The 27,193-nt window shown below is 39.7% G+C and overlaps 1 protein-coding gene across 1 annotated transcript; it reads right to left on the bottom strand.

The window, feature by feature from the left end:
- Positions 1–991: 991 nt before the first annotated feature.
- pir (pirin) lies at positions 992–27,025 on the bottom strand. The gene is made up of 18 exons (XM_058629978.1): positions 26,938–27,025; positions 25,675–25,771; positions 24,857–24,949; positions 22,334–22,414; positions 19,128–19,334; positions 18,289–18,373; positions 16,894–16,938; positions 15,683–15,765; positions 14,388–14,454; positions 14,168–14,282; positions 9,353–9,494; positions 4,195–4,399; positions 3,985–4,105; positions 3,335–3,404; positions 2,409–2,536; positions 2,210–2,325; positions 1,619–1,784; positions 992–1,244 (listed from the first exon to the last, which is right to left on the bottom strand). Exons 2-18 carry the CDS (start codon positions 25,765–25,767, stop codon positions 1,226–1,228), a joined length of 1,836 nt encoding a protein of 611 aa, XP_058485961.1. The 5' UTR covers positions 25,768–25,771; positions 26,938–27,025; the 3' UTR covers positions 992–1,225.
- Positions 27,026–27,193: the final 168 nt, after the last annotated feature.

Below are 27,193 nucleotides of genomic sequence, written 5' to 3'. Positions count from 1 at the left end.
TTGGACAGGTTTGTGCTAGTTTTACAATTTTTTTTAAGTTAAGTTTAATGTATATGTAATTGTTTTAGATTGTTCTTTAAAAAAATCATATAAGAATCTCTTTTTTCAGTTGGAGCAGAGTTCTAAAAATACACACATTTCCCATTGACTGATAGTAAAATATGAAAATTCCATGTCCATGCACACCATGACAAGTACTTTTTTTACTGTTTTAACCTTTATCTCTCCCTTTTTTCTCACCCTCTCTTCTCTTCTGTATGTGTGTGTGTGTCTGCTGCACACCTGCTCTCCATTATCCTCATCAGTGGCATAATTGAAACGGCTAGATTTCCGCTTCTCTTCAGCAGATTGCAGCAATATTTTCACGGACAGAAACATAGGGAGCCCCGGACATTACATGGTAAAAAAAAAGAAAATAAATTGTGCCCACAAAATACTATTTTGTGGCCAGGAAGTAGGTATAATGTGTGCACGAAATACTAATTAATAGTACCATCATTCCTGGACAGTTGGGTAAGCAAATCGAGCGCACCTCCTCTAAAGTCAAAGGTAGAGGCAGTAGAGTGGCTAAAGCTCATGCTAAAGCTCATGCTAAAGCTCATGCTAAAGCTCATGCTAAAGCTCATGCTAAAGCTCATGCTAAAGCTCATGCTAAAGCTCATGCTAAAGCTCATGCTAAAGCTACACGATGGACAGAGATAGCGTGATAGTTTTATTTTAGGCTGGGAATGAGCTACAAAGACATTATATAAAGCATGTCATTGCAAGGAACCGTTATTACCAAGAGGCATTGAAACAGAATATTGAGAGGCAGGTTTTTTTTACCGGAACAGGTACGACAATAACAACACAACACAGGAGTATTTCGTTTTGTAAGCTACATCTTTGACGTACCGTATCGCGTGACCGAGACGTTTATTCACTCTGTGGGCTCAGTACCAAATGACCCACAGACCAGTAAACACACAATTCATTCACATTCATTGCAAAGTCAAATTATAAAAATAATCTTTTAATATAAATGACATATTCAGTGCAAATGTATGAAACATAAACATGACACATTGATTGAAACGTAGGGTAAGTATCTTGTGAGTTAATATCATCTCAATTAGTTAAAGTGATCGTCATAAATAGGACTGTAAATAATAAATTATGAGCCTTTCTTCTCTGCCTCGGTGAGCAGGTCGTCTAAATAGATTTCCCCAGTGGAGAGTGTGGACGTCTACTTTGGTAATCTGCATCTGTGAATAAAAGCCGGAACATTTAGAAGAAATAAAACAGCACGGATGCATCATCAACAACAGAAAATGTCATATTTATGAGACCATACAATATTGAAGTGGGAGATATGCAAGTCAAATTTTTATGTCATTTTGACACATTTGAACATAATATGTGTAATAAGAAATACCTCAAATGCAGTTATAGTTGGAAAACTAATGTATTTGGTGGGAGATTTTGGTCTCTTCTTATAACGGACGAGATTTATGATCTATATTGCAGTCAGCCACCAGGGGGTGATCTAAGTGCTGAATGACTCTAATTTGTAACCCTTTCCCTTATAGATTTCCTGTTAATATCACTTTTTGAGGTACAGGGTAAGAGACACATGTACCTGCAAGAGGTGTGATCGAAACGTTGACTCCTGTGGGCACAGATGGACGAGTTGAGCTGGCAGTGATGGGTCGGCCGTGGCTGCAGAGTGGGCTCAGGTCTCGGAACACAGTCGCAGCGCTCCACGTCTATTTCACAATCGGGCATCCATGAACCGAGTGGAAACTCTGAGCAGGAGGTACATAGAAGTGTAAGAAATCACTTTTCATCTTTGTAAGTATATACTCAAGGGTGAGACTTTACAAGATAAGGAGAAAGATATTAAAACTTAAATAAACTCTGTTCTGCTGCTGTATACACACAAACGCTCCCTCTGTCAGGTCTAGGGCCGTCACTTTCTGTTCAAAATTCGACAAACGTTCATGTTCGACCTGTGTACAAACACACAGCGCTGTGTTCTTCTCCGTGGGTAATAATGTCAATAAAAGAGAGCCACACTTGTGTTTGTATCAAATAATAATATCAGAAATGAGGCTGTTTGCATTGACAAGCGGCACCTGGATGAAAAGCACTATATAAATACAGACCATTTACCATTTACCATTTAGACAATTATTTAATACATTTCTTAAGTAAACTTGCATACACACACCTGGTGCACTGGACGGGTAAGGTATACATCTGTCAGTGGAACAATCCCAAATCAGCCCACTGGCACAAAGTCTCCTGGAGTCCTCGGCTGCTGAGAGCCGGCTCATTGGAGAGCAGCTGTTCAGTGAAGCACACAGATTAGCAAAACATCACAACAAATTCAGCCGAGAAATAGGAGCGAGTTGAGTATTTGGACTCACCCGCTGCTCCTGTGAGCCTGAGCGTTACGGCGTATGATGGCAGGCTCCATGCACCTGCACTCTGTGTGATTAGCCACTTTTATTAGTACGGGTTCAGGTGCGAAGTTGAAAGGAATCACACTGAGCACCTGAAACACACAGAGTCAAGACTTTGAATGTGTTTGTGCCGAGCCCCAGACATGACATGAGGAAAAAAGTGTATTTGTGGCCACGAAATATGCAAAACGTGCACACACATAATATTAACAACTCATGAGTTACCTTGAGAGCACAAGTAAAGCGAGCAAAACTAAAACTAATTAGTATTTCGTGGGAACGAATTAGTATTTTGTGGGAACAAATTAGTATTTCGTGCACATTTTCACCTCTTTTGTGGAAACTAATTAATATTGTGGGAACAAATTAGTATTTCGTGGGAACAAATTAGTATTTTGTGCACATTTTCACCTTTTTTGTGGAAACTAATTAGTATTTTTTGGGAACTAATTAGTATTTCGTGGGAACAAATAAGTATTTTGTGGGAACAAATTAGTATTTCGTGCACATTTTCACCTATTTTGTGGAAACTAATTAGTTTTGTGGGAACAAATTAGTATTTCGTGGGAACAAATTAGTATTTTGTGCACATTTTCACCTATTTGTGGAAACAAATTTGTATTTTGTGGGAACTAATTAGTATTTCGTAAGTAAGTTTTTACATATTTTGTGGAAACGAATTAGTATTTTGTGGGAACTAATTAGTATTTCATGGGAACAAATTAGTATTTCGTGCACACGTTTTTACCTATTTCGTGGGAACAAACTAGTATTCGTGGGAACAAATTAGTTTTTTTAGTGCACACGTTTTTACCTATTTCTGTAGGGGATCCATATGTTTGTTCGTTAATATACATAATAAAAAAAGGTTTATCATTGATCAAACTTACAGTTTTATTCACATGTACAGTTGTCATGTTCCTGCAGGTGATGCCCTCTTGATTGCAGCAGCCACTGCACCTGTCAGTGGTAAAAATAAGTCACATGTGGGTAAAGCAGCCTGCATAAACTGTTCAGTATATAGAGGCTATAGAATAACGAGTTAACACTGGGCCTTTGAGATTAGATAATCCTCTGTTAGTCCCACAACAGACGCATTTTTCCAACAGCAAAAACAGTCTAAGTAAAGGTAAAATACCATATAATATACTGTTTATTATACGTGTATGTTATAGAGAATCTTTTTAATTTAAGAATATCAAATTAAATCGTTATGTAGAAAATAATCATCTAATCAAATGCAGGACTGATATGATATAAAGTGATTTAAGTGTGTGGAGGAATAGAATTACATTGGCAACTAATTATGCTTATCAGCAACACTCAGAGCTCCACAATTATCATGTTATAATTTGTTTTTAACAATTTCGTAATTTGTTGTCACCTCAGCCTCACAGTTCCTTCTTCAACCCATCCAATCACAGATATTTTAATATCTTAAATTAAAGCATCTATGCAGAGTCTTTGATGCTGAATGAGATTCAAGTTTACTGGAGATCAACATTTCATCCTGAAGTTTGCGGTTTCAGGTCAAACAAACCTGTGAACAGACACACAAGGAGGCTTGAAGAAAATGGAAGGGTCAGTGTTCAGCTCCTTGGCCACGTCCACACACGTTTCCCTCGGCATGCACTGAGTCAGCTGCCACTCGTCATCGATGGCTGTAAACACGCAAGACGTAAAACACCCTGAGCACACGTGAACAGACTCGGTGCCGCACAAACAAAAACGACAGAAAACCTTTTTCAACCTTTCAGGATTTCCAGGCTGTAAGACTCGGTGGCGTAGCGCGTGGAGCGGTGTGAGCCCACTGACGGTGGAGTGGAGAAGGTCTCCGGCTGCTGCTGCAGCCTCATACGACACTTCCACAACTTCCAGTCAGGAAAGTCCGTCAGTCTGAGCAGCTCGTCCAGGCTGGAGGCCGAGCGCACCTTTCTCTCCCACTGCTTCATGACCTGCAGGGATCACACGGGAAGTCACATTACACATATTATTCATCACATTTAGACGATAATTACACTTTGATTTGGATGTGAAACTAATGTTTAAGTGGAAAACGCACTCTTTGTGCAAAATCAACATACATTTTCAGGATTTGTTGTTGTTTTCTTGAAGTTTAAAGACTATAAAGACTATATTTGTTTAGAATAACACACTGTATGTCACTGCTGTCTAATAAAAATATTAATATAAAATTTGTGTGTGTGTGTGATCAAAAAAACCAGCATGATGGCAAAGTATTTTAACCCTTTAACACCTGTGGGTCAGTAGTGAAAAAAGCAACTGTTCAGTAGAGGTGGGCGACATGTGCTTAAAGCATATAACAATATGACATTGTTATGCCTCATGTAAGCATTTATGTATTTTATTTATTCTCTGCTTTTCAAAAAATTGGATTGGATTGGGAGAATTTCAAAATAAAAGTCTTTGTTTTAATATGCAACAATAATTATTTATTTATTGCTTATTTATTTATGCAAAACGAATCCAATAATAAAACAAAATACAAAAATGACTCATGACGATATCGTTTGAAGGGCCACATGAAATCGACTGGAGGGCCAAATTTGCTTTAACACTTAGAAGCCTAAAAATGTGCGTCTGGAATTTTTTTTGCTCATTTTAACCATAAAAGGGCCAGAAAATGTCCTGTGTTTTAAGTGCTTTTGCCCATTTTTCCAGAATAAATTTCAATATCTGGCAGTTATTTTAAAATTTAGTGCCTGTTAAAATAGTGTATTAACAAATTAAAATGTCCGAAAACCTATGTCCAGGTGTTTTTCCTACTCTTTCTTAATGTACGTGAGGTTTGTATTAATATGAGCATAATGGTTTTTTATATACACCAGTGTGCTAAATATAACACATGCAAATGTTGTTTATATTGTAAGATAACATTTGATTTCTTTGTTATTTTAATCGTACAGGTTTAGATGAATAAATAATTCAACCAAAAATTGGCAACCATTCAGTTATGTTTTAATGTGGATATTTAGGGATTAGCAGAATTTTAAATTATGAAACTGTTTCCTCTTTGTCATAAAGACACAGCATGGACAGAAATACTTATATATAATTAACATCTGTGTGGGGAAAAAAACTATTCTCTATATTGTTTTAGATGCAGATTTTAGATACAGTTCCTTTATGCTGGGAATCATAATGAAACTAGACATATACCAATATAAACACACAGTCAGATCAGAGCCATTTCTTTTCATGTCTCAGCTTGAAAGCTTTGATTCTTTTAGATTTTATAGCTTAGAAATAAATCTGTCTAAATGAAATCCACACAAATTCCACCGGGAGCACAAAATGTGTACTTAGAATTACAGTCCGCGGCGGCTGTAATCTGTCTGCGGAGGCTGTAATCTGTTGGTAACACCTGTATTTTGTACAGGATTTACACAGATGAGCTACAGCCTAAATATAAACACCTGCAGATGGAATCTGTTATACAGGATTTAGCTCGCGTGGCTGCAGTAATACAGGCCAACAGCATTCATATGGACTTTTTTTTATCCTGAACCCAACTCTGACTGTAACCTCACCCACTGAACCAAAACAGTTTTTTTCCCCCTATCTATTGAAATACGTCTTCAGTGATGTAATCTGGTTCCACACCAATACTGAAAACTGGTAATTGACCATTCGGGTTTCTGCTCATACAGACTAAAACACAACCCTGGGGCTTTCAAATGAAAATGGAGGCAGTAGCAGTTGGATGAGATGAGATGAAACCATAAAACCAAATGTCATGCTATACACATTTCACTCACGCCACGTTCAGAAGCAATTTGGAGGAAAAGAAAAAGGAGGAACACGGAAGTGGCCACAGGAGGATGACTTTCTTTCTTCCTCAGACACACACACACACACTGAAAATGGCCACATCTGCACAGCCAGACTCATTCAAACACGCTTCAGCTGGCCGTCAGTGACGCTGAAATGAGTGGCCCTGAGTCCACTCTGCTCTCATGCTCTGCCTGGCCAGTAATGTCGCCTCACAGCCAGAGAGTGGCCACTTAAACTGAGAGCCTTTGTGAGTGTGTGTGTGTGTTCTCCCACAGTCCAGTGACGCACAGTTTGAGGATGATTCATGACTCGAAATGGACCGCAGGTAATGAAGGCAGCGATATTTAAGACGTATACAAGCAAATGCACACGCTGACTGTGCTCCCCCCTGCAGTTCCCTTTCTAATCCAGTTATTGACCCACTCCTGTTTAGTCAGAGAAAGAGACAACAAAGAAGACAGTAACCATGGACACCTGCTTGAGGTGCAGCAAGGAGGATCCACACGGGCAAACTCCCGGCAAGTAATGACCACCTGTGGAACGGAACTCGAGGTCAAGTGCGAACAAGTGGAGCGCCACGAACACACACGTGGGAATGCTTATCAAATCTCTGTAAGTCACTGCAACTTATTCATTTAAGCCTTCGAACCATTATTTCCATTACTATGTAAAACGTACTGTATATACAGAGGCTATAAGAAAGTGCAATATAGAGTGTCTTATATCCTTTTTTCAGCACAACCTAGACAATCTGATGAAAAACAAATGTCATTTTCACCAAACTATATAAACACACCCGATCAAAAAGTGCTCAAAATGTTTAAATTTGTGAAATTTCACAGTTCAAAGGTCACTTGGATCGTTTTTATGAACAAAAAGGAAAGAAAAAGGCTCTCATTTTGTGACTTCTGCACAATTATTGCTACTTTATATCACGACTAAAAATGCGACATAAAATGAAACGTAACTTTGACTCAAGAACACATATTGCATTTTTTAACGCCTGAATATGTGACCTATAAACCGACACCCCCAGGATGTCCATATAAGGAGTTGTGTATTATTCCCACGGCAAATTACCATGTGTGCACCTGCAGCACAGATCCCTGCCCCGTAAGCACTGAGGGTTAATTAACTCAGATATGAAAGAATTAGTTATGAAATGTCAACTAAATGTCATAGAAATGAACTTTGTTGGTTGAAACAAAGCTAAGTTGTCATCGCTCTTGTTCTGAAGGCAGCAAATGACACTTTAGTTGAGACAAGTTGATAATTTTTACAGTGCAGGAAGTATCTGGTATAAGGCTGTCAGGTCCAGGAGGGCAGAATTTCAAAATAAAAGTGTCTGTGTGGATATAGAACAATATAGAGTTCACAAATCTAACTCAGGGTTAGAAGATGAATGAATAAATGAATGAAAAGTTATCTGTAGCACTGAGGTGTACTACTGTCTCCCCCTAGTGGCTGTCTGAAGTATAGATTATAATCCCTGCTTCGTCCATGATTACAGATGGGACATGCCCAAACATAAAAATCCAAATTAAAGTCAATATTATTTCTTTATATATAATGTAGGTTTTCATTCGTTCAATTGATTAGAAGTCTGTTTTCATTTGAAGTTAATTAGTCAGTGATGTGACTGTTAGAAGATGAGACTGATTAAACTCACAGACCCCAGCACAAGATGGCAGCACAAGCCCGAGCAAGTCTTCACACACACACACACTAAAGCAGTGAATCCAAAATAATGTTCCGTGTGAGCGATTTTTACTGTTTTGTTTTTAACTTCTTTTTTTTTAATTGACTTTTAAAGAGCCAAGGGCGTGAGTGAGAGACACGAGAAGTTCCCAGAGTTCACCACGCAGGCTCATTCTTCAGCCAGGGACAGCCAAAGCCAGATAATGGACAGGAGTTTTGCCACCGGGGCGGAGACACATCAAAGAGGACAGTCATGCACTTGTCTGCGGAATGCTTTGTTTACTCTGGACAACTGTAAGTGCCCTGATGTCTTCAATGTGTTGCAGCGAGGCGGGCCGGCCCTGCTTCCACTTAAACCGGAGAAACAACAGAGGAGAAAACAGGGAGGTTTCCCCCCGTTAAAATGTCTACCAGGGGATAGACCTGCTAATGGGAAACAGAGAAGAACTGAAGGGCGACGTAAACGTAGGGGAAGGTTTGCGGACGTTGGATGTTGACGGCGAATCCTGACCCTCATCCACATGCAACGGTACAACTGTTCAACTGCTTGTTAAAGCTGAAAACAGGCTCCGTCAAGCAATACTATCAGACCTGACTGAGGGAGCGGAACAGCCTGCCCCACACCAGAGGACTTTCAACTGATTTAAATCAACGTTTTAATCGTGACACAGCTAGACGATACACTTGACAGAGGAGATTCCAGGCATCTGAGATCTCACACCTCTTTAAGTGACATGGAGGCGGGCTGTTGTCGTTGTCAGTTAATAGCTGTTGTGTGTGTGTGTGAGATGTTTCGTGCAGAGAAACGCAAAAGAAAACTGGGGATGAAGTCATGGCTGGGAATCATCTTGGCTTGTACAAGTTACAGTTCTGAAGAAAAGTATGCAACATCTGTTTCCCGGTCGACTCGCTCTCATTGGTTATTGCGGGGTTCTGCTCACGCCCCCCCAAATAAATATCAAACACGTTTAATACAATTTGAAATTGAGAAGACTCTAATGTGTCTGATGACGTTAAAATCATATCTGTTAACTCCTCACACTACAGGATCATTTGGCCAGATCTGACCTGAAATCTGGCCAATGATCTTCCACACACAACCATCTACAGGGTTTAAAGAGAATGGTCCGAAAGAAGAGAGGAAATACGCCGTGACGTCAGAGGAGAACGACAAGGCTGGTTTGAGACGAGAGAGAGGCAAAAGGAATACCTGTTTCATGTTTTCATAATTACTTTTTATCTAATCAGTTTTTTGTCAGGTGTCTGTATTGTCTATTATGGAATGGCAATGCTAAAGATCAGCATCAGCACTGGTCAGAGAAATATCCTTAACAGTCTTTAAACATCAGCGATAAAAAAACTGTTTCCTACTAATTATTTGAAGCAGAGACAAAGATCTTGTGTGTCATACTCACGCTGCTCCCCGCCTCTCTGTGCATGCCGTGGCCCACGTTGATCCAGCTCAGCTCCATCAACAAAGTCACCCAGCAGGAGAGCCTGCACAGCGTCCGCCTCATCCTCATCCTCATCGTCCTCGGGGCTCTGCTCGCCTTTCCACTGCGGAGAAGAGAAGAGGGAACTCCTCGTCTTTCACTGCTGGCAGTGAGCGCTTACAACCGACTGCCTCTCTGACTCTCAGACCACACACACACACACACACACACACACACTGAGTCACTGCAGCACAAACTCCCCGATCATCCAGCTGCACTGTCCGAGTGAGAGTGTGTGTGTGAACCAGACGTCACAGCAACCAGACACTGTGGGCCAAATGGAGAATGCTAAAGAGGCTTTAAATAGTGCACCTCTTAACTGCTGGAGCTTTGATGCAGAACCCGAAGGTTCTCTTGTAAAATAACAGCACAACCAGAAGCTGGAAGTTACGTCATGAAAGATTTTCTTGAGGACGTTTAGAACATTTAGTTTGCAACTGTGAGGCCTCTATAAATGATCTGCACCTCCTGAAATGACTTGATGAATATTTGTGAAACTTCCCTCTTCAGTTCTCCAGATTGCACTGGGGTCTTGGTCCAAAACGAGGCCAAAATAGTGCAAGAAAGGCCACACAACCGCTTCCTCGAAGATCTTGGCTGAATTGTGAAAAGCTGAGAAGCATGGATGTCAGTCTTGGTGGCTGCCCTTGTGTCTCTCTCCCACTGCTGCTCCTTCTTTATTTGGCTGAGTGTTTCCTTCTTGCTCTCTTTTAATGTCCATCTGTCAAGTGATCAGTTCCCTTGGCCGTTTAAATCCCCATCAGTGTCCTCTCTGGAGTTGCCAAACCGCACACAGCCAGGAAGAGAGCGCTGAACATGTGTTTTAAATGTGATCCAGACCTCTGTAACATGTGAGGGGAAGTTAGAGTCCAGCAGCACCACCCCGTGTCCCACCGACACCCCACCCCCTCACTCATCCAGGCCCGTTTGACTCAGCATGTAACAGACTTAATGGATTAAATATGAGAGTGGAGTTCATAACGTGCACGCAAGTCTCTCACCTGCAAACCAACGTGTAATTATCATAAAAAAGTTTAATGTTTTTATTATCACCATTCTGTGTTCCTGCCAGCAAACAATCCACACACACGTGTTCAACTATAAAAGTATAAAAGTACGTTATATTGTCTTCATAATGACTTCAAGAAACCTTCGGCATCCGATTTGCAACCATGTAATGTTAACGAGGAAAGTGGAGACAAGTTACGACATTAAAATCTGTATTTTACAAGTTACTACCGTGCAAATGACGAGGCATGTTATTTACTCCCACGATTGAGCGGAAACAGAAAAACTAGTAATAAATAAATAAAGCAAGGCAGCTTTATTTGTAGAGCACAGTTCATACACAAGGGCAACTCCATCAAAACAAACATTTAAATTTGGAAACATAACCCAAAACCCAACAATAAATAAGAGAATGAAAACATAAAGGTAGACTAACATGGAGCATACAATAAAAGTAGTGTTTTTAAAATTGCTGCTGATTTAATTTCCCCTGTTAAGCTAAATGTTAAGTGATTTTAGTTGTATGTGCAATATGTAAGCAACAGTTAAACAATAGTTTATGGTTATTTTAAGACTGACTGTGGATGGATGTACGTTTTTGTTTACATTTGCATAAAAGTGGACCAAGTACGTGTTCCGATTCTGGACCGCATGATGCTGGTACTGGACCAGACCTTTGAAATCAACGTCAACGTTTACCTGCCTCCTGTGGACTACTTGTGAGTAACACTGGGTTTCTCAAGAAGAGTAGATAACTAACTGGACACGAGTCAGAACCAAAACCGCTGCAGATTAAGTGGCCAACTGTAGAAACTTGGACTTTTTGTATAAATGGCCACGAGTACAACCATTTTGGTTTGAACTCTGGGTTTGGACTACCTAACCTGAGTCAGACATGTGTATTCTTTTAATGTCATTAACACGTTCTGCGCCTAAACCGAACTTGAATGAAATCTTTTAGGCGAGCAGATCGTTTCCTTCCATTTCCACCGCGACAGAAAGTGATAAAAGAGATCGCTCTCATCAGGGACAAAGGTGCAGCATGTAGTGTTGAGAAGATGAGCAGAGAAACTTTCTTACATAACCCTTAAAACTGGTGCAAAACTAAATGTCAGTTACATACAGACATAAACCATATATTACATGAATATGCCTAAACATTCATTGAAACATTTGTTTCCTTCGTTCATGACCTGAAATGCCTGCAGTGGTCACGTGACCACAAGGTATAAAACAACCAAAAGGATGTTTGTTTTTACTGTTGATATGATTCAATAGCCGTGCAATATTAAAGGCTTTTTTTAAAGATTACCCTTAGAATCTAAGGGGTGTCAAACTCAAATGACCTAGGGGTCAATAAGCATCTAGTTTGGTCAAGAGGGGGCCGGTCTAGAGAATAAAAGTGTTCCGTAGCAGGGTGAGCAACATAAGATATTTATGATGAAATGAGAATTTCAAAGTAAAAGAGCTTGTTTTGATATAAAATTGTGTATACTTCACAATAAAAGCCTATTTATGATAAATTTATGAAAATTTAGCAAATAATGATGAGGATAACTTTAAAACATCTTAAATATATGTAATTTAATGTTGAGTGTAACATATTTAATAAAGCAATAATTACAACCGAATGTCTTATTACTATTATAAGAAATATTGCTAGCTAATTCATTTTGTGGTGGGCGGGCCACATGTAATTGTTTGGAGGGCCGCATGTGGCCCGCGGGCCGCCAGTTTTAAGCCCATGCGGTAAATAATCCAAGAATCTAAGCCTTAGATTCTTGGATTATTTACTGCATATCCCTAACTGAACCAGAGGGACGTTATTTACCACATACCAAAGAAGCACTCCTGACGTAATGTTTGTTTTTGAATCCACTCTGGAGAGCCTGGAGGAAACCAACGCACACTGCAAAAAGGTGCTCGGTTGGACCAAGTTGCAAACTCCCGTCTTTTTGCTGCAGGGCAACAGTCCTTGCCACTATTCTGAAGCTGCAAACTTCAGAGTGTGCCTTAAAAAGGAGGAGAATTATCTGGCTGTACAGTTTGTAAAATTGATTTCACATTGCAGGCACAACAGATTATAATATTATGTTCAGTTGTATTTGTTTATCTTGATGTCCCGAAGCCTCTCACCAAATGCCTGAATATTGTTTGTTACACTGAACAGCGTATTCAGATATTCAGGCAAAGACAAAGGACTTAAACTCTGTCGAGCGCAAGCAGCCGCACAGTAGCTTCACAAGTTCTGCCTCTGAAAGATGACATGACAAATGACGTCTGTCAGGCAGCAGGGGCCTGGAGAGAGCTGAAGCAAGACTGCTTTTTAAACTTTATTTATTTGTCCCTGCAGCTGTGGTGATGCTCGAGATTGGCCTTTTCCACTTCCATGATCGATCAATCATGTTGGAAAGTGCACACACACACAGTTCTGCATCTACCTTTTTTTCCCTGACAGTCGCCAGGAAGTTTTGTCTGCGACGGAACACTGGGTCTTTTTTTTGTGTTCTGTGAACTGACAGCCAGGAGGGACGATTGGGTTTTATCACGTGGTTGATGTTGCCCAACGTCTCCTCTGACCAACAGCACTGTTTTCCACACTCATGTAACAGGTAGACTTAAGTGCAATTCATTTCCATCAAACTAAACAGTTAAATTGTGAGTGCAAGTGAATGTTTGGGACTAAATATTAATACATTATTGATTTTGTTTCTTTATCTGGTTGAATCCAATTTTTTTCTGCCCTTACATTTTACCACATTATACTATTCTGACCTTCTTGTATAGCTGTCTATATCTTCTAATTGTATATTCTATTTTTCTTTCTATATATATTTGAACTCATATTTATATTTCTTATATTTGAGTTGCCTCAAACCCTGCAGCTGTAACAGAATCATTTCCCGTTTTTGGGATCAATAAAGTCTATGTACACAGTTTCAATGGGAACCTTTCAAAGGATTCTTGTTCCCGTCTTCCTGTCAAGTTCCAAGCAATTTTACTGTAAAGGTTTTGATGAAATTAAAGGAAAGGTCAGCTCAAACTTCAATAATGATATCACTAATGTCCTACTGTGATTGATTAGATATTGATTAAAAAGTTCCTTAAAAGGTGATTTAAAAAATGGGCTCCCCCACTGTCTTAAACCAAATTTAACAAAAACACCAAAAATGGTCAATCATGACTACCCATAATTCTTTGACACATTCTAACACCTTGAGTCCAATGCCTCTTTTCCACTACATGGTCCCAGCATGACCTCCTCGCCTCGGCACAGCACAGTTTGGTTGGTTTTCCATTACTATAGTACCTCCTCAACGTGGGCGGAGTCATCACTCGTGTAGTGTTCTGAATCTTTAGAATCATTTAATTACACCAGACTCTTCTGTTAAATATTGAGATTTTAGACATAAATGTTGTAAGATTTTCAGGATATTTAAGTCTTTTTAACTGATCTACAGTTCGGCATTGTTCGCTTTGATTCTTCTGTCGGACGTCGCTCTTCCAGTGACGACGCAGTCCGACGACATCGCGTAAAGTATCGACTCAGCTCGCTTGGAACTCTGTCAGAGCAGGTATTATCACTAATGGAAAAGCAAAAAAGCTGTGCCGAGTTAAGTCGTCCCGGGACCATGTAGTGGAAAAGCAGCACAAGTTAATATTTGTGTATATGAGAGATTGAGATATTGTTTGTCACAGACACGTGAAGGTTCCCCACCCCCGGCTTACGAAGAGTCTCTGATCTTGGATCTCCAGTTTTTGGCCCTTTCAAAGCCATTTCTGAAACTCTGGTAGTCTCTTAAAGCCTCTCTGATCTCGTCCTCTGTGGTCATTACAAACGGACCTGAGGGGCAAAGAAAACAGTTACAAGTGAGTTCTGCAAGTGACTCCTGTTAGACACCGATGACTCATGTTGCTCAGTGGCACGTAGAGAAAAAACATGTCGTACCGTGTTGGACCACAGGCTCTTTGATCGGTTCTCCAGCGATCAGCACAAAATGAGACTCTTCGGAGCCCTGAGGAGGAAACAGCAGGTACTGTCATCATCTTAGTCTGATGTGAACATGTCTTCCACAAGTGGGAAATCACTTGTTCCAAAACAAATAGTAAAGAAGTAAAGAAAATAATCCTCCTATAAGAAGTCTCTTTACAGTGGCCACTTTATTTAAATAGCGCAGATAAAAAATGGCACGGGTCTCTTTCTTTTAAGCCAAATAAAAATCGCTCACAGGAAGTGTGCAGCAAAACTAGTGGAATAGCACTGAATGACCTCCATGAACTCTATCGGGTCAGGTCGTTAAATGAAAGCACACTCTATCCTGGCCAACCTGAATCATCCTCAGAGGGACCAGTTCACGCTGTTGCCTACAGATACAATCTGTCCCGGTGAAGAACAAACAGCTTCTAAATCATCACTTACTCCTGCAGTAATCAGCCTTCTTAATGGACCTTAAATGTGACTCCACGTTCATTCTATTGACGTATTTAGTGATTTGCTAATTGTGATGTGGTACTGATAATGTTTATATGTGAATGCTGGGATAATAGAACATAAAAACATAAAAATACCAAAAACAGAACAATAATAAAATACATATAACAGACACAAGACCCTCATTTAATACAAGTTAAGCAGCGTAATCTCCAACATTTAGCTAAGGAAATGTCTAAAATTTCAATATTTAACAGAGAAGTCTGGTGTATTTAGCGACAGCACTACGGCATTTTCGTGTAGCCGCGGTGTGACGACTCCGCCCACATTGAGGCGGTACTTTAGTCATGGAAAGGGAAACGGCGTAGAGCGACGCAGAGACAAGCTGTGCTACAACTGTACAGTGGAAAAGCCTTAACAAATGAAAAAGCATCAGTGGCGGCCTGTCAATAGAGGGCGCTAGGGCGCCGCCCCAACTGTCTCACATGAAGAAGACACATTATACAGACAGTGAGTGCCATGTATATAATATATACCTGGCATATATAATATATAATCTGCATTTAAATTCAAAAAAGACGTATAAATCTTTATCCTAGACTCTCGTTATGAATGGTGCATGCGCAGTATAGACCCCGCCTCTGGCCCAGATAACTGGATATAAACATCTTACTGCTCTTGTGCACAGCTGCAGATCTGTCAGTGTGGACACACGTCTTCTCCACAGCAGGTGAGACACGTGACGACTGAGTCAATTATGTCTCACAGCTCCAAACAGCGATGATCATGTCTGATCTTTATGCTGTCCTCACCTTGTTTTCCACCTTGACACAGTCCCCATCTCCAAACACCGTGGTGTGGTGCGACTCCACCTCCTTTTGATCCTGATCCGGACCTTCAAAACAGCACAGGTTCGATTTTTACCCTTTAAAAATGCTGTTTGAAATAACGTTTCAAAAACGAGACAAGGCAAGATGATTGTTTAGGTTTTGTGGTCGATGAGCTGTTTTTTTTTTTTTGTGTATATTTGAAAACAAATCCACAACTCTTGGGAGGAGAAGCTCCGTTGTGGCAAATGAAAGTCAAAGTCTCGGGTTGGAAAATTGGTCCTGCTTTGGTGAATCACACAAACCCAGTTATGGTTAACCACAGGCTTTGAAGCGTAACACTTTTGTTTTAAAGAGAAATAAAAGCACCTGTGCGTTTCGGACAAGTTGACCTTGTTACGCCCTTCTCTCGCACTCTCTCCCGCCTTGAGTGTTTTTGTGGTGGATGCACTCATCGGAACCAGCTGCTTCAGCGTTTGGCCAGACAGCATTTGTAAAGTTCAAGACTTCAAAAATTCACATAACGTCTTTAGTCTCGGCAGGCGTTTTCTACGCGCCATGTCATCGCAACATCTGTCAGCAATTGCAACTGGTCTGAGTGTTCCTGCAGTGCAACGCTGATGGAGAATAATTAAATCACAACCAAGGAATAAAAAAAAAAAAAAAAACCCAACAACAAACAAAAACAGTCTGACAGGGTTTGTTCTCATGCAAGGGGAAATCACAGGTCACATGACGTTGTCCAATAAGTAGGAAATGCAAAATTTGAACATGATACAACAGGGCGTCGTTATTACATGTGTGGTAGGTGATTGATCTGAAGCCAGATTTGGTCATATTTTATACCCAAGAGTATCATATTCTTTCCAGTGAGTGTTTAAATTGAGCCGATCTAGTCTGACGCGTGAGGACGTCATCGTTTCGTGGCGGTATGAATCCATCAGGCTTTAAAGTGGAACACATGGGCCCTTTTGGCTCGACGTGGGAGGGGAAACTGCGACTGGACTGAGATCACACGCGCGTTTGTGGCGTAAATGCTGCAGAAGGAAGATCAGCGTGAGAAGTGAGGGAGTGATCTGAAACCTAATGATTTCTTCTTCTTGTTCTCATATTGGTCTGAAGTGCCGGACAACTGAAAGTGTGTCTCACTGAAAAGGCAAAATAAAATCAAAATAAAATAGGCATTCTTCACTCACCGACATGAATGGATCCAGATAATGTGTAGATGAACGCTGTCCATCCTGTCACACACACACACACACACACACACAAATTGAAATAACTTTATTGGCCACACGGGGGCAGCAGTTTTTTGTTTGACAACTGTGCTAATTACTGTAGCTGTTATTATATAAGTGTCTATCATCAACTCAGGGTAATGTTTGTTTTCACTAGGTACTTGCTGATAGGAGGTGGGTCAAAATATGGATTTGTGACATATGGTCGTTTCACTCCCCGGGCATGGCTTCTTAATGTCTCCTCGTGGTGGAAGTTCCCTGGCTGAAGAAGAGGGAGTTTAATGGTGGAGAAAGCTACGTTAAGAGATGCTCCATCCACGTTCAATACATAGCCTTTATGCACTTTGTTCTCTATGTTGTGAAGAAACAGAGAAATCCTGCACGTTTAACTTTTCACGGATGTTTTGTTTTCTTCAGTTAGACAGACATCGGATATCAAATTCAAATACTAGTACTTTTCAAGGGCTTTCCAGGACCAATTCCCTCAAATTCAAGGACTGAATGTGCTGACACAGCTTTATTAATTTGCAGCACGCTCCGCATCTGGACAAGTCAGTTCAGATTGGCCTTTCCATGCCCTATGTTCAAATGCGCACTGACATCACGTCTGTTTGCAAGAACAACATGATGTTTTTAGCGACTGTCTGTCTGACTGCACAGATGTGTCTGATGTCAACGTGTTTGTGTGTGTGTGTGTCCATGAGCACAAGAGACTCTTCTTGAGTGAAACAAAGCACTTCTCACACAGCCACAATATGAAATAAGATTAAAAACACTAGAAAAAAAAGTAAATCAAGAGCTTATTAGTGTAAAAAAAAATGACGGAAGCTCCTGCAGGTTGGATGACGATTGCAGATTGCATTCATGTATACTCAGTAATGTCCAGAAATCACCTCCAAATTGATTTTTTGTGATTAGATTTGAGGACACATCCAGGACTGATTGTCTTCAGACCTGTACTTAGCATAGTGCTGGATCGTATACCAGTTTATACCGGAAAAAAAACACATTTATTTATCTTCTATGATATTACGTGGTACGTGAAAATCAGAACCTTTGCTGCTGCACCTCCCTAACACATGCTAAGGGCTTAGCTGAGAAGTAACTGCTGTAGTACATGTAATAGCAGATGCTGAGTGATGGTCTAAAAGTCTAAAACCCTAAAACATAAATGGTAGAACAGGACAATACAGATGAATTTGTACCAAAAAGAAGGTGTTTGTTGTATATTTTTGAAAAATACCATGATATACTGTGCATTCTTAGTCACACTTGGATGAAGTAGTAAAAAAAGCTAACAATTTCCTGCAGAATATCACAATAAAATGGCATTTATTTCAAACAAATCCCTACCTCGGGGAACTGGCTGCACATGCAGGGCACCTGTCTGCAGCCTGAAATCCAGGTACAGGGTTGGTGTCCTGGTGAAAATCGGAGACTATGGGGAGGGGAAAAAAAAGAAGATTATATTTACTGTCTAACACATAAAAGGAGAGAAAAAATAAATCTTGACATAGTGGCACCAGTGACAGTCATGATTATTCGTTATATGCTGTTTCTTAAATTGGTTGTGAACAAAGCTCAAATTCTGTGGCATTAAAATCAACATCAGAATCTACTATGGATTACAATTCTTCCCACAGTTCTTTTTGTGATTTTACATCTATTTTTTTTAATCCTATTTTAGCTCCCTTCTTCAGCAGATAAAGAGAGATGACATGTGTCTAGAACGTGATAGGACTATAATAAACTGACTTGACTAGAGATAGTTCAGAAAGTCATACACCTGTGTATTCCCCACAGCTCACAATTGTGTTCTTCCAGAAGCTCACACTAAAACAATCAGTCAGTACACTTAAGCATAATGACACAAACTACACAGTGAAAATGTACACTCTGACCTTTGACACTGGAAAGTCTAAATAATTGAAATTCTAAACAGAGGAACTATAAACTTACCATTTTCTGATTTTTATGTAATGGATTTATCCCATTTCCTGTCATCATGGGCATAAATCGGGGTCAAGTACAGCCAAACGTGTGTAAAGCACACACAGTTCTATCCATTTTAAGACTTGCATTGACTTTCATTCAGTACTTTTGGAAGTGATGTTCTGCCATATTGGGACCAGGTTTAGGTGTCCATTAGGACTACTGGTCCTGACAAGGTCAGTGTTTAAGTACACACGCACCTTTGCTCCCAAAGCCTCTCCAGATATAACAGCGACTGTAACTCCTCCCTGGCTGCGTTTGGGGACCTGTGAGCCTTTGAGATCTTGGTACGCTGGTTCCACCATCTTGTCTCGACTCGGCAGGTTCACCCACAGCTGTAGTCCCACCACCGGCTCCTCTGACACTGGCATTTCAGCGTGGACCACCCCCCGCCCTGCAGTCATCCACTGGGGAAACAAGGAAACACGTATGAAATATACCTTTTATATAATGTATACAATATAGTTAAAGGTCCAGTGTTAGGGTCTATTTAGGGAGGGTTTCTAAGCACAAATTGAGTGTGCTACACATTTATATAGGTTTATAATAAAATAGTTTTGTTTCATAGCCTAGAAATAAGCTGGTTAATGGATTTTAGACATCGCATCGTTCTTTTCTTATTTGGTAGTAATTCGTCCCATTCCCTGTGTCCAGACATGCACCACCACCCGATGGTAAAAGTGAAATACTACAGGACCCTGACACGCGAGTATACCAGGGTCCGCAATGTGACACGATGCGCGGCATGCGCGCGGAAGTATACCAGGGCCTTCAGACGTTATTAATTGTTACATATCAAACCTTTCAAAAGTAGAAATGGAGAAAGGAGCTATGGTGATGCCAGCAGCAGTAGATCAGAGAAGATGACAAACACTGAGAGAAGTCGGAAAGGAAGGAGAAGAAGAGGGAGAGGAGACCAAGAACCAAAGGAAGAGTAAATAAAAGTAATGTATGATGGAATCCAGAAGAAGGCACTAATAAACAAATTCATGAGTGAACGAGGGAACAAACAAGTAGTGGTGCGTCAGAAAATCAGAATTCAACTACTGGTCCACCACTTTGTTTAAAGCAAAAAAAAATAATAATAATAAAACATTAGTTAGAGGATCAGTTTGATGAAATGACATGTGTTTTAAAATCAGGCAGTGAATCTAAACACTGGGGCTAAATGAAGTTCAGTTAAAACAAGCTCCTGCTTCTCTTTTGAGCTGGAAATTTCCACTCTGCTTTCATGCAGCTGGCCAACGGTAAGTCATCTGTGAGTGTTCATAATGCTGCATGCCGGGCTATTTACTGGGAAGACGATCTCTCTGGATAACTCACAAGTCATGCTGAAATGATTTTTATTGCAACTGTTACATAACTGGACATAAAATAGTGTTTTTCAAGTTGAATCTAAGACTTAATCGATATTTTTTTGTCTTTTATTTTCACGGCAAGATGTCCTCACCACTTCATTAAAAGTAACTAATTTGAGTAACTAACTTTCCTGAGTTTTCCCTGGAGGACAGGCAGGCGTCGAAGCATCTGCTTCTCCCACCCGACGTCCGAGCCTCCAGAGGGTCCACATGGTGTGTGTGTTTGTGCACATTTAGCTGACAGATTCAAGCTGAGTCAGCAGCCTGTGTCTCACTTTACTGCTTTAAAAACACAGGAAACAACCCCAAGGGCATGATATCCAATTAGTGTGAGTGCACAACATTATAATGCATATGTAATGTGTTTGCGGGGATTTGTTTACCAAGAGGATTTAAGTTGTCTTCTGCTGTAAACATAATACTCCTGAGTCGCATTTGCTCCTTCAGAATCTAAATAACACGCAGGAATTAAATAATGAATTAAAGATTAAGAAATGTGAGCAGCAACAGTTAAGCAGAGATTGTTTTAAATGTAATTATGCTGTTTACACAGAATATAAGCGTACAGTTATTTACCTTAAGCAGCAGAGATGTATATCATTGCACATGTACCAAGTATTATTAGTGATCTCCTTGAACTCTACCACATTTACAATCACTGATTAAGGCTGTTAGATAATGTGTTTCCTCTCGCTGGAAAAAACAGGAAACATCTTCATTTACTACTCTTATCAGCAGCTAATAATTAGAAATATGCAATATAGAGTGTCTTATAACCTTTTTTCAGCACACCCTACACAATCTGATGAAACATTTTTTTTAATAAACATAACTATATAAACACACCTGAGAAAAAAGTCTTTAAAGTAATCTTTAAAATCGGATTGAATTGAGTCTATTTTGTGTTGTTTGCACAGTCATTGCTACTTTATATCACAACTAAAAAGCAATATAACATTAATCATAACTTTGAATCAACAACACAGAAGACAAAAACCCTGCATTTAAAAAAATGAATGTGATAAAAGGACTTTGTGAACTATAGGAAAGAACCAAACTAACAATATCCTCCCATTTTCAGGTTTTGTGTAAAGCTTGCAGTCTGAAGCTTCATATTCATATGTTGTAAAACATACAGTCAACAGAAGCTGGAGCCAATCCCAGCTGTTACAGGGTGAAACGCAGGGTCACAACCTGGACAGTGGACATGTCACCAGTCCATCAGAGGGCCAACACACAGACAAACAACCATTCGCTCACACACTCACACCTAAGGAGAACTTAGAGTGTCCAATTAACCTCTGCAGGTTTTTTGGACGCGTGGGAGGAAACCAGAGACACACACACAGTGAGAACATGCAAACTCTGTCCTGAAGTGAAAAGCCGTCAAACACCTGGCACCTGATGTCACATTTGTTCACGAGGAGAAAATGATGTTCTTAATGAGTAACTGTACAGCTGTTGTGGAGATTCAAGAGGAGTGAATCGAAGCTCTGCTCGCGCTGCTGTAACTTGATCTCTTATCATCAGAAACAAATGAATCATGTGATGATCACTGTTAATATTTGTTGAGGAAAAATCAGTATATACACACTAAGAATTGTAAAAAAAAAAAAAAGAAAAATACTGTGAAACTGCTGTGAATCACAGGACGTCAGCCAGGGAGGAGGTCCCTGATCCAATATACGCAGGAATCTGGCAACATGTGTCCTCGAACCACCTCCAAATGTGTTTAGTTTTTTTATGATCGGGCACCACATGGGATCAGATCACTCAGACTGAATGTTGACACTAGGTCTGAACAGGCCTTAACTCCTTATTCTTTGCTCCAAGACACCTGATTCAAATGAATGGCTCATTACCAGGCGTTTGCAGTTCTTGTTGATGAGCTGACCATCTGAATCAGGTGTGCTGGAGCAGGGACACACCTAAAACACGGAGGGCAGTGGATCCCCAAAAGACCATGAACGAGGAACCCTCCCTTAAAATATAATAATGTAAAACCATTTCTTTGAACCGCTATAAAGGAGCAATTTCTACACACGTACTTGCAGATCTCCAGGTTCCAGACGTCCAGAATGGCCGCAGAAGTCTTCATGGGCTGAGATTCCCTGTAAAACATATGTTACCTGAGGGAAAACACATGCACGCATTACTGCGTAGCATTGGACATGACGAATAACTCATGCACGTGATTTAAAGCTATCTATCTATACGTCTCACGGTGAAACTGCAGATTGCAACATGCTACCACTTACCTCGCCCAAACTACAGTGGCCTTCACATACCAAAAAGGATGTAAAGACCTTTTCACAACTTTACTTTCTCATCTAATCTCCCGCTCTCTCTGTCATTACTCCCTTCTTTTTCACTGGATTATGAATCAAATGTATGTGTTCTTCTTCAGTTGTAGCTTATTGTCTCCAAAAACCAAGCTCTGTTTTTATTTTAAAGCAATTATATGCTTACTGCATAGCCAATTTCTGCAAAAAAATGCCATATTTGAGGCCGTGAGCTACAAGCACGTGTGTGCTTCTCTCACCACCAGCGGTCAGGAAGGAAAAAACGCTATATGTGAGGTCATAGGTTAAAAGCTGAACATCTGCGTACGAGGGGAGATCACAGGCTCCTGCAACGAGCTGCCTGTGATCTGCCTCCGCAGCTGTGTGATTTCAAAAAGTCATGCGAGTGTGAGCAAACACACCTGCTGAAAGGCATGCTGGGAGCGCAGCCTAAACCTGTCCTCCCTCACTGGGAGATGTACGTTGCATCTGCCAAATCAAATACTTTTCAAGGAGCTGGTTTGGTGATCTAAGGACAGTTTCTTCTTCTTCTTTTATAAAGTTTGATTTCAATAGCCTCCATTTAGAAGTGACACTGGAACCGTGAACCCCACACAACAGAGACATGTAAGAATAATTATGGGATATGATTTGTGCCAATATTTTCAAACAACACTCTTTATGAAGCAATGCACTTGTTCTTTGCGCCGTGGTTTTTTGTTTGTGATTCTGACCATGGGCGGAGCTTGGGAAGCTGCCTCCTGATTGGCTACTGAGTTTTGGAGCGACCGCTGATTTTAATTGTAGGTAAGGTTTGTCAGATTATGAACTTTAGATACTTACTTAATTATTTTGTCGGATGTTGACGGGGAAAACTTGGGGAGCGAGTTCCAGGCGGACAGCGACTCCAAGCCCGTGACTACTTGGAGTGTCGCTCCAAAACTCAGTAGTCAATCAGCAGGCAGCTTCCTAAGGCCCGCCCATGGTCAGAATCGCAAACAAAAAAACACAGCGCAAAGAACAAGAGTCGGAGCAAATAAAATTACGAACATTGCAAACAAAAAACGTATTTTCAAACAAAATAAAATACAATATTATTGAATGATTAAATCGATATTTTATTTGCAATTTGTGTATTTTGATTTTGTGGTTCGATTTTGTTTGCTTCTTAAACAGTGTTGTTTGACACAAATCTTATTCCATGGATGTTTAGCCTCGCATCACACACTGCAAAAGCAATCCCAGACCTATTTGCAAATCTGAATCTGAAGTAACATTTCAATAGAATAAATATTTTGACCCAATACAAAATAAATGTATTTATCAAGTCATTTTCATAAACAACTTCACCACTAACTGGCTCAGAGAGTGGGAGCCAGAACAAGACGAATTATCATATTTTTCATTCTTTGGGACCTCTTATTCAATCACACATCCTTGAGGCAAAAGTGAAAGCCGGATGAAATAAAGACAGAAGATATAAACCACAGATATAAGCTCTAATTAAAGTTGATACAAATAAAATTGAATTGTATTGAATTTAATTGATATAACACCTGCCTCATTTAAAAAAACCAGAACAAAACAGCAAACTAAATGAAAAAAGAGCTGAAGGTTGTTTTAATGTCTTAATTATTATTTCAACCTGAGCTTTACTCAGCTGATCATGAGAGGTTATACACATTGTACAATGCACTGTACAATATACAGTCACATACCTGACACCTCTGACTTTCCATGTGCTTTTTCTATAAAGTCTATAAACCTAAATTTTCATTTGTGGAAAAGTAACAGTCAGTGTCCTCTCTTCACGGCGTCCTTTTGTCGCCATCTGGTGATAAAAGTATGTAATTTGATCCTCTGTAGTAAACACTGTTCCTATGCTTTAATTGTTATGCATAAACTGTGGAAAAAAAACAACTTTCCAGCAGAACAAAGGAATGTTTAAATATATACTAGGTTTATTAACATTAAAGTCAAAGAAGAGCAGAAAAAACTAAAAGCTGTGACTGATAAATTCTTATTGTTTTTTGTTGTTTTGAGACAGCTCTGTTTATATTGCAAATTTGCCCCAATCATCGTTATTTCATCATAATATCATTATTTTGTTGCATTTTTCTGCATAAATTCAAATGAAATGTAGCTTATTGTAAGTATAAAACTCACTGGGATATTGTGGTGTAAATGTGCAGTATCTACAATGTCTGGTGGGTTTAATATTAATGAGGACAATGAAATCAGACACAAACCTGGAGGAAAGACTAAAAGGTCAAATACTTTTACACGTACCGTTTCAAATCCTCTGTGAGGATGGTCTGGAAAACCTGAGGGCTTGCTCACTCTGAACTCATCCAACATCAGGAAGGGGTCCAGGTTCCTCAGCTGCAAAGAGTTTTTTTCATTTGGTAAATGGAAGAAAATAGAATTACTAATAACTACAAATAAGACTACTAAAAAGCAATATGGCAAAACAAAGAGGTGGGTCTTCTTTATGGAACAAAGAATTACAGTTTGACACTACACTGGTTTGGAGTCATGGATGTAAGCTATCCAAAAATAAGCTTCTTAAAATATGTATACTGATATTGCATGTATGAAGCACTAACAATCAGAATAAAGAGTTGGATTAATATAATTATTATAACAAATTGGTGTTAAAAAATATATATTATTTCAATATATATAGGTATAAAACTTTAGAGGCACTTAAATCAAATATGAAAAAGGGTATTTCTGAACTGAAATATTCATATGAAATATTAGGGCTGCAAATAATCAATTATTAATAAGAAACTACACTAAATTACTTTACTTTACAACTGTTTGATAATTGATTAATGGTTTTAAGTGTTTTTTCTACTTAAATGTGAATATTTTCTGGTTTCTTTGTTGTGGACAACACAAGACATCTGAAAACCATATCACTATGAGGTTCAGACAACAACACTTCCTAGACAAGATAACTAATAGATTAATCGACAATAAGAGTACGAAAACACTTAAAATCAAACAAAAAAAGAGTTGCGTCCTATTTGTCTGGTGTAGGACAAGTATTAGACATTGGTTCTTGAGTCACTGGGAAAATATAAACATGTTGATTGACTTACCTCCTTTCTGCCAATGCTCCTGCGGACGTAAGCACCAACCCCCTCTGCCTGCTCCACACTCACAACTGTCTTTTCCACTTTCCTCACGTTCATTGTGCTGGGAAAGAATTCACCAGTCATTATCAAACATCAAATATGCAGTAATGGCATTTAAATGACCATTACATTGTATTTTCTTTGTTTGTGATTTGTCACACAATCACAACATTATATTTTGCACTCTTACTGAACTCGTGCAATTCACTTCTCTGGTGCATTGTTGAAGTCAAATTAAAATATTATATATTAAATACTGAATGAATCGACACCTGCTTTGATAATCACTTTTTGGCAACTGGAATACTGCACATTATTGTTTGTACTAGCCCTTTACAAGTATTTCAACAGGTAAAATGGAAGGAGTGGGCCATTATGTATGAAATATATTCCCCTCAAATGAAACCAAGTGATTTTGACAGAAAAAATATCTCCTCATCCACAAAGTAGGCGCACAACTCACTTTTTGGCAACTGTAATACTGCAGGTTATTGTTTGTACTAGCCCTTCACAAGCATTTCGACAGGTAAAATTGAAGGAGTGGGCGATAATATTTAAAATATGTCATACCCAATAAAACGAAGTAGTTTTGAAACATAAATATTCCACAAATCACTTTTTGGCAACTGGAATACTGCATGCTAGTGTTTGCATTCGCCCTTTTCAGATATTTCAACAGACGAAAAATAAGACAGATATTTATTTTGTATTTAAAAACAGCTGTCAATCATTTTAACCGACCACAGGCAGAATATTAGAACGTTATCACGGTTTAATTCACACAAAAAGCACCTGTAATAGGCCGAATTGCTGCGACGCAGGGTTAACAAGTTGTGCGCGCCCCGGCGGACCCGAATCAGTTTCTGGCAGGCTATCACTTTTTGGCACGACACCAGTCTTGAAAACATTCTTCTCGCCGACCAGCAGGGTGCAGCAGCAGTCACCTGACGGATGAACTCAGCGCTGCTGTGGTCTCATTCACCCCTCACTGTCTGTTTTCACTTCCCTGAAAATGTATTTTCACGGTGTGACATTTATTTACTTGAATGAAAACGGCATTTTAAGAGGGAAATAAGTGAGGCAGCTTCTTTTCTCGGGCACGTAGTGTAGGAGAAACACTACAGGAGCGTTAATCCGCGTTTTAAACGCGAAGTCAACCTTAAATACCGCAGAGAGTGAAGTGACTGAGATATTGGAAACCGACATAGCTGCTTAACGTCCACATACCTGATAAAAACGACCAGAAGTCTCGTGAAAGCTGCAAATAGTTGGTTTGGCCGCTCGCTCTCCTCCTCAGGTGGACGACAACATGGAAGTCACAACGGGGGGAGTGGCTTAAGGGGATAAAAGTGCAAGTCATTGTTCAGGAACAATGACTTGCACAAGTCACCATCTATGAAAAAAAAAGTGGGGGATCTTTGTGGGGTAATTTAAACAGTTTCTCTATATTCAGACAATTAATTTAAAGTAATAAATAAAATGT

Source organism: Solea solea, chromosome 5 (genome assembly GCF_958295425.1).
Source record: "Solea solea chromosome 5, fSolSol10.1, whole genome shotgun sequence".
NCBI lineage: Eukaryota > Metazoa > Chordata > Actinopteri > Pleuronectiformes > Soleidae > Solea > Solea solea.
Note: the sequence above shows the minus strand (reverse complement) of the source record. Positions and strands in the feature narration are given on the sequence as shown.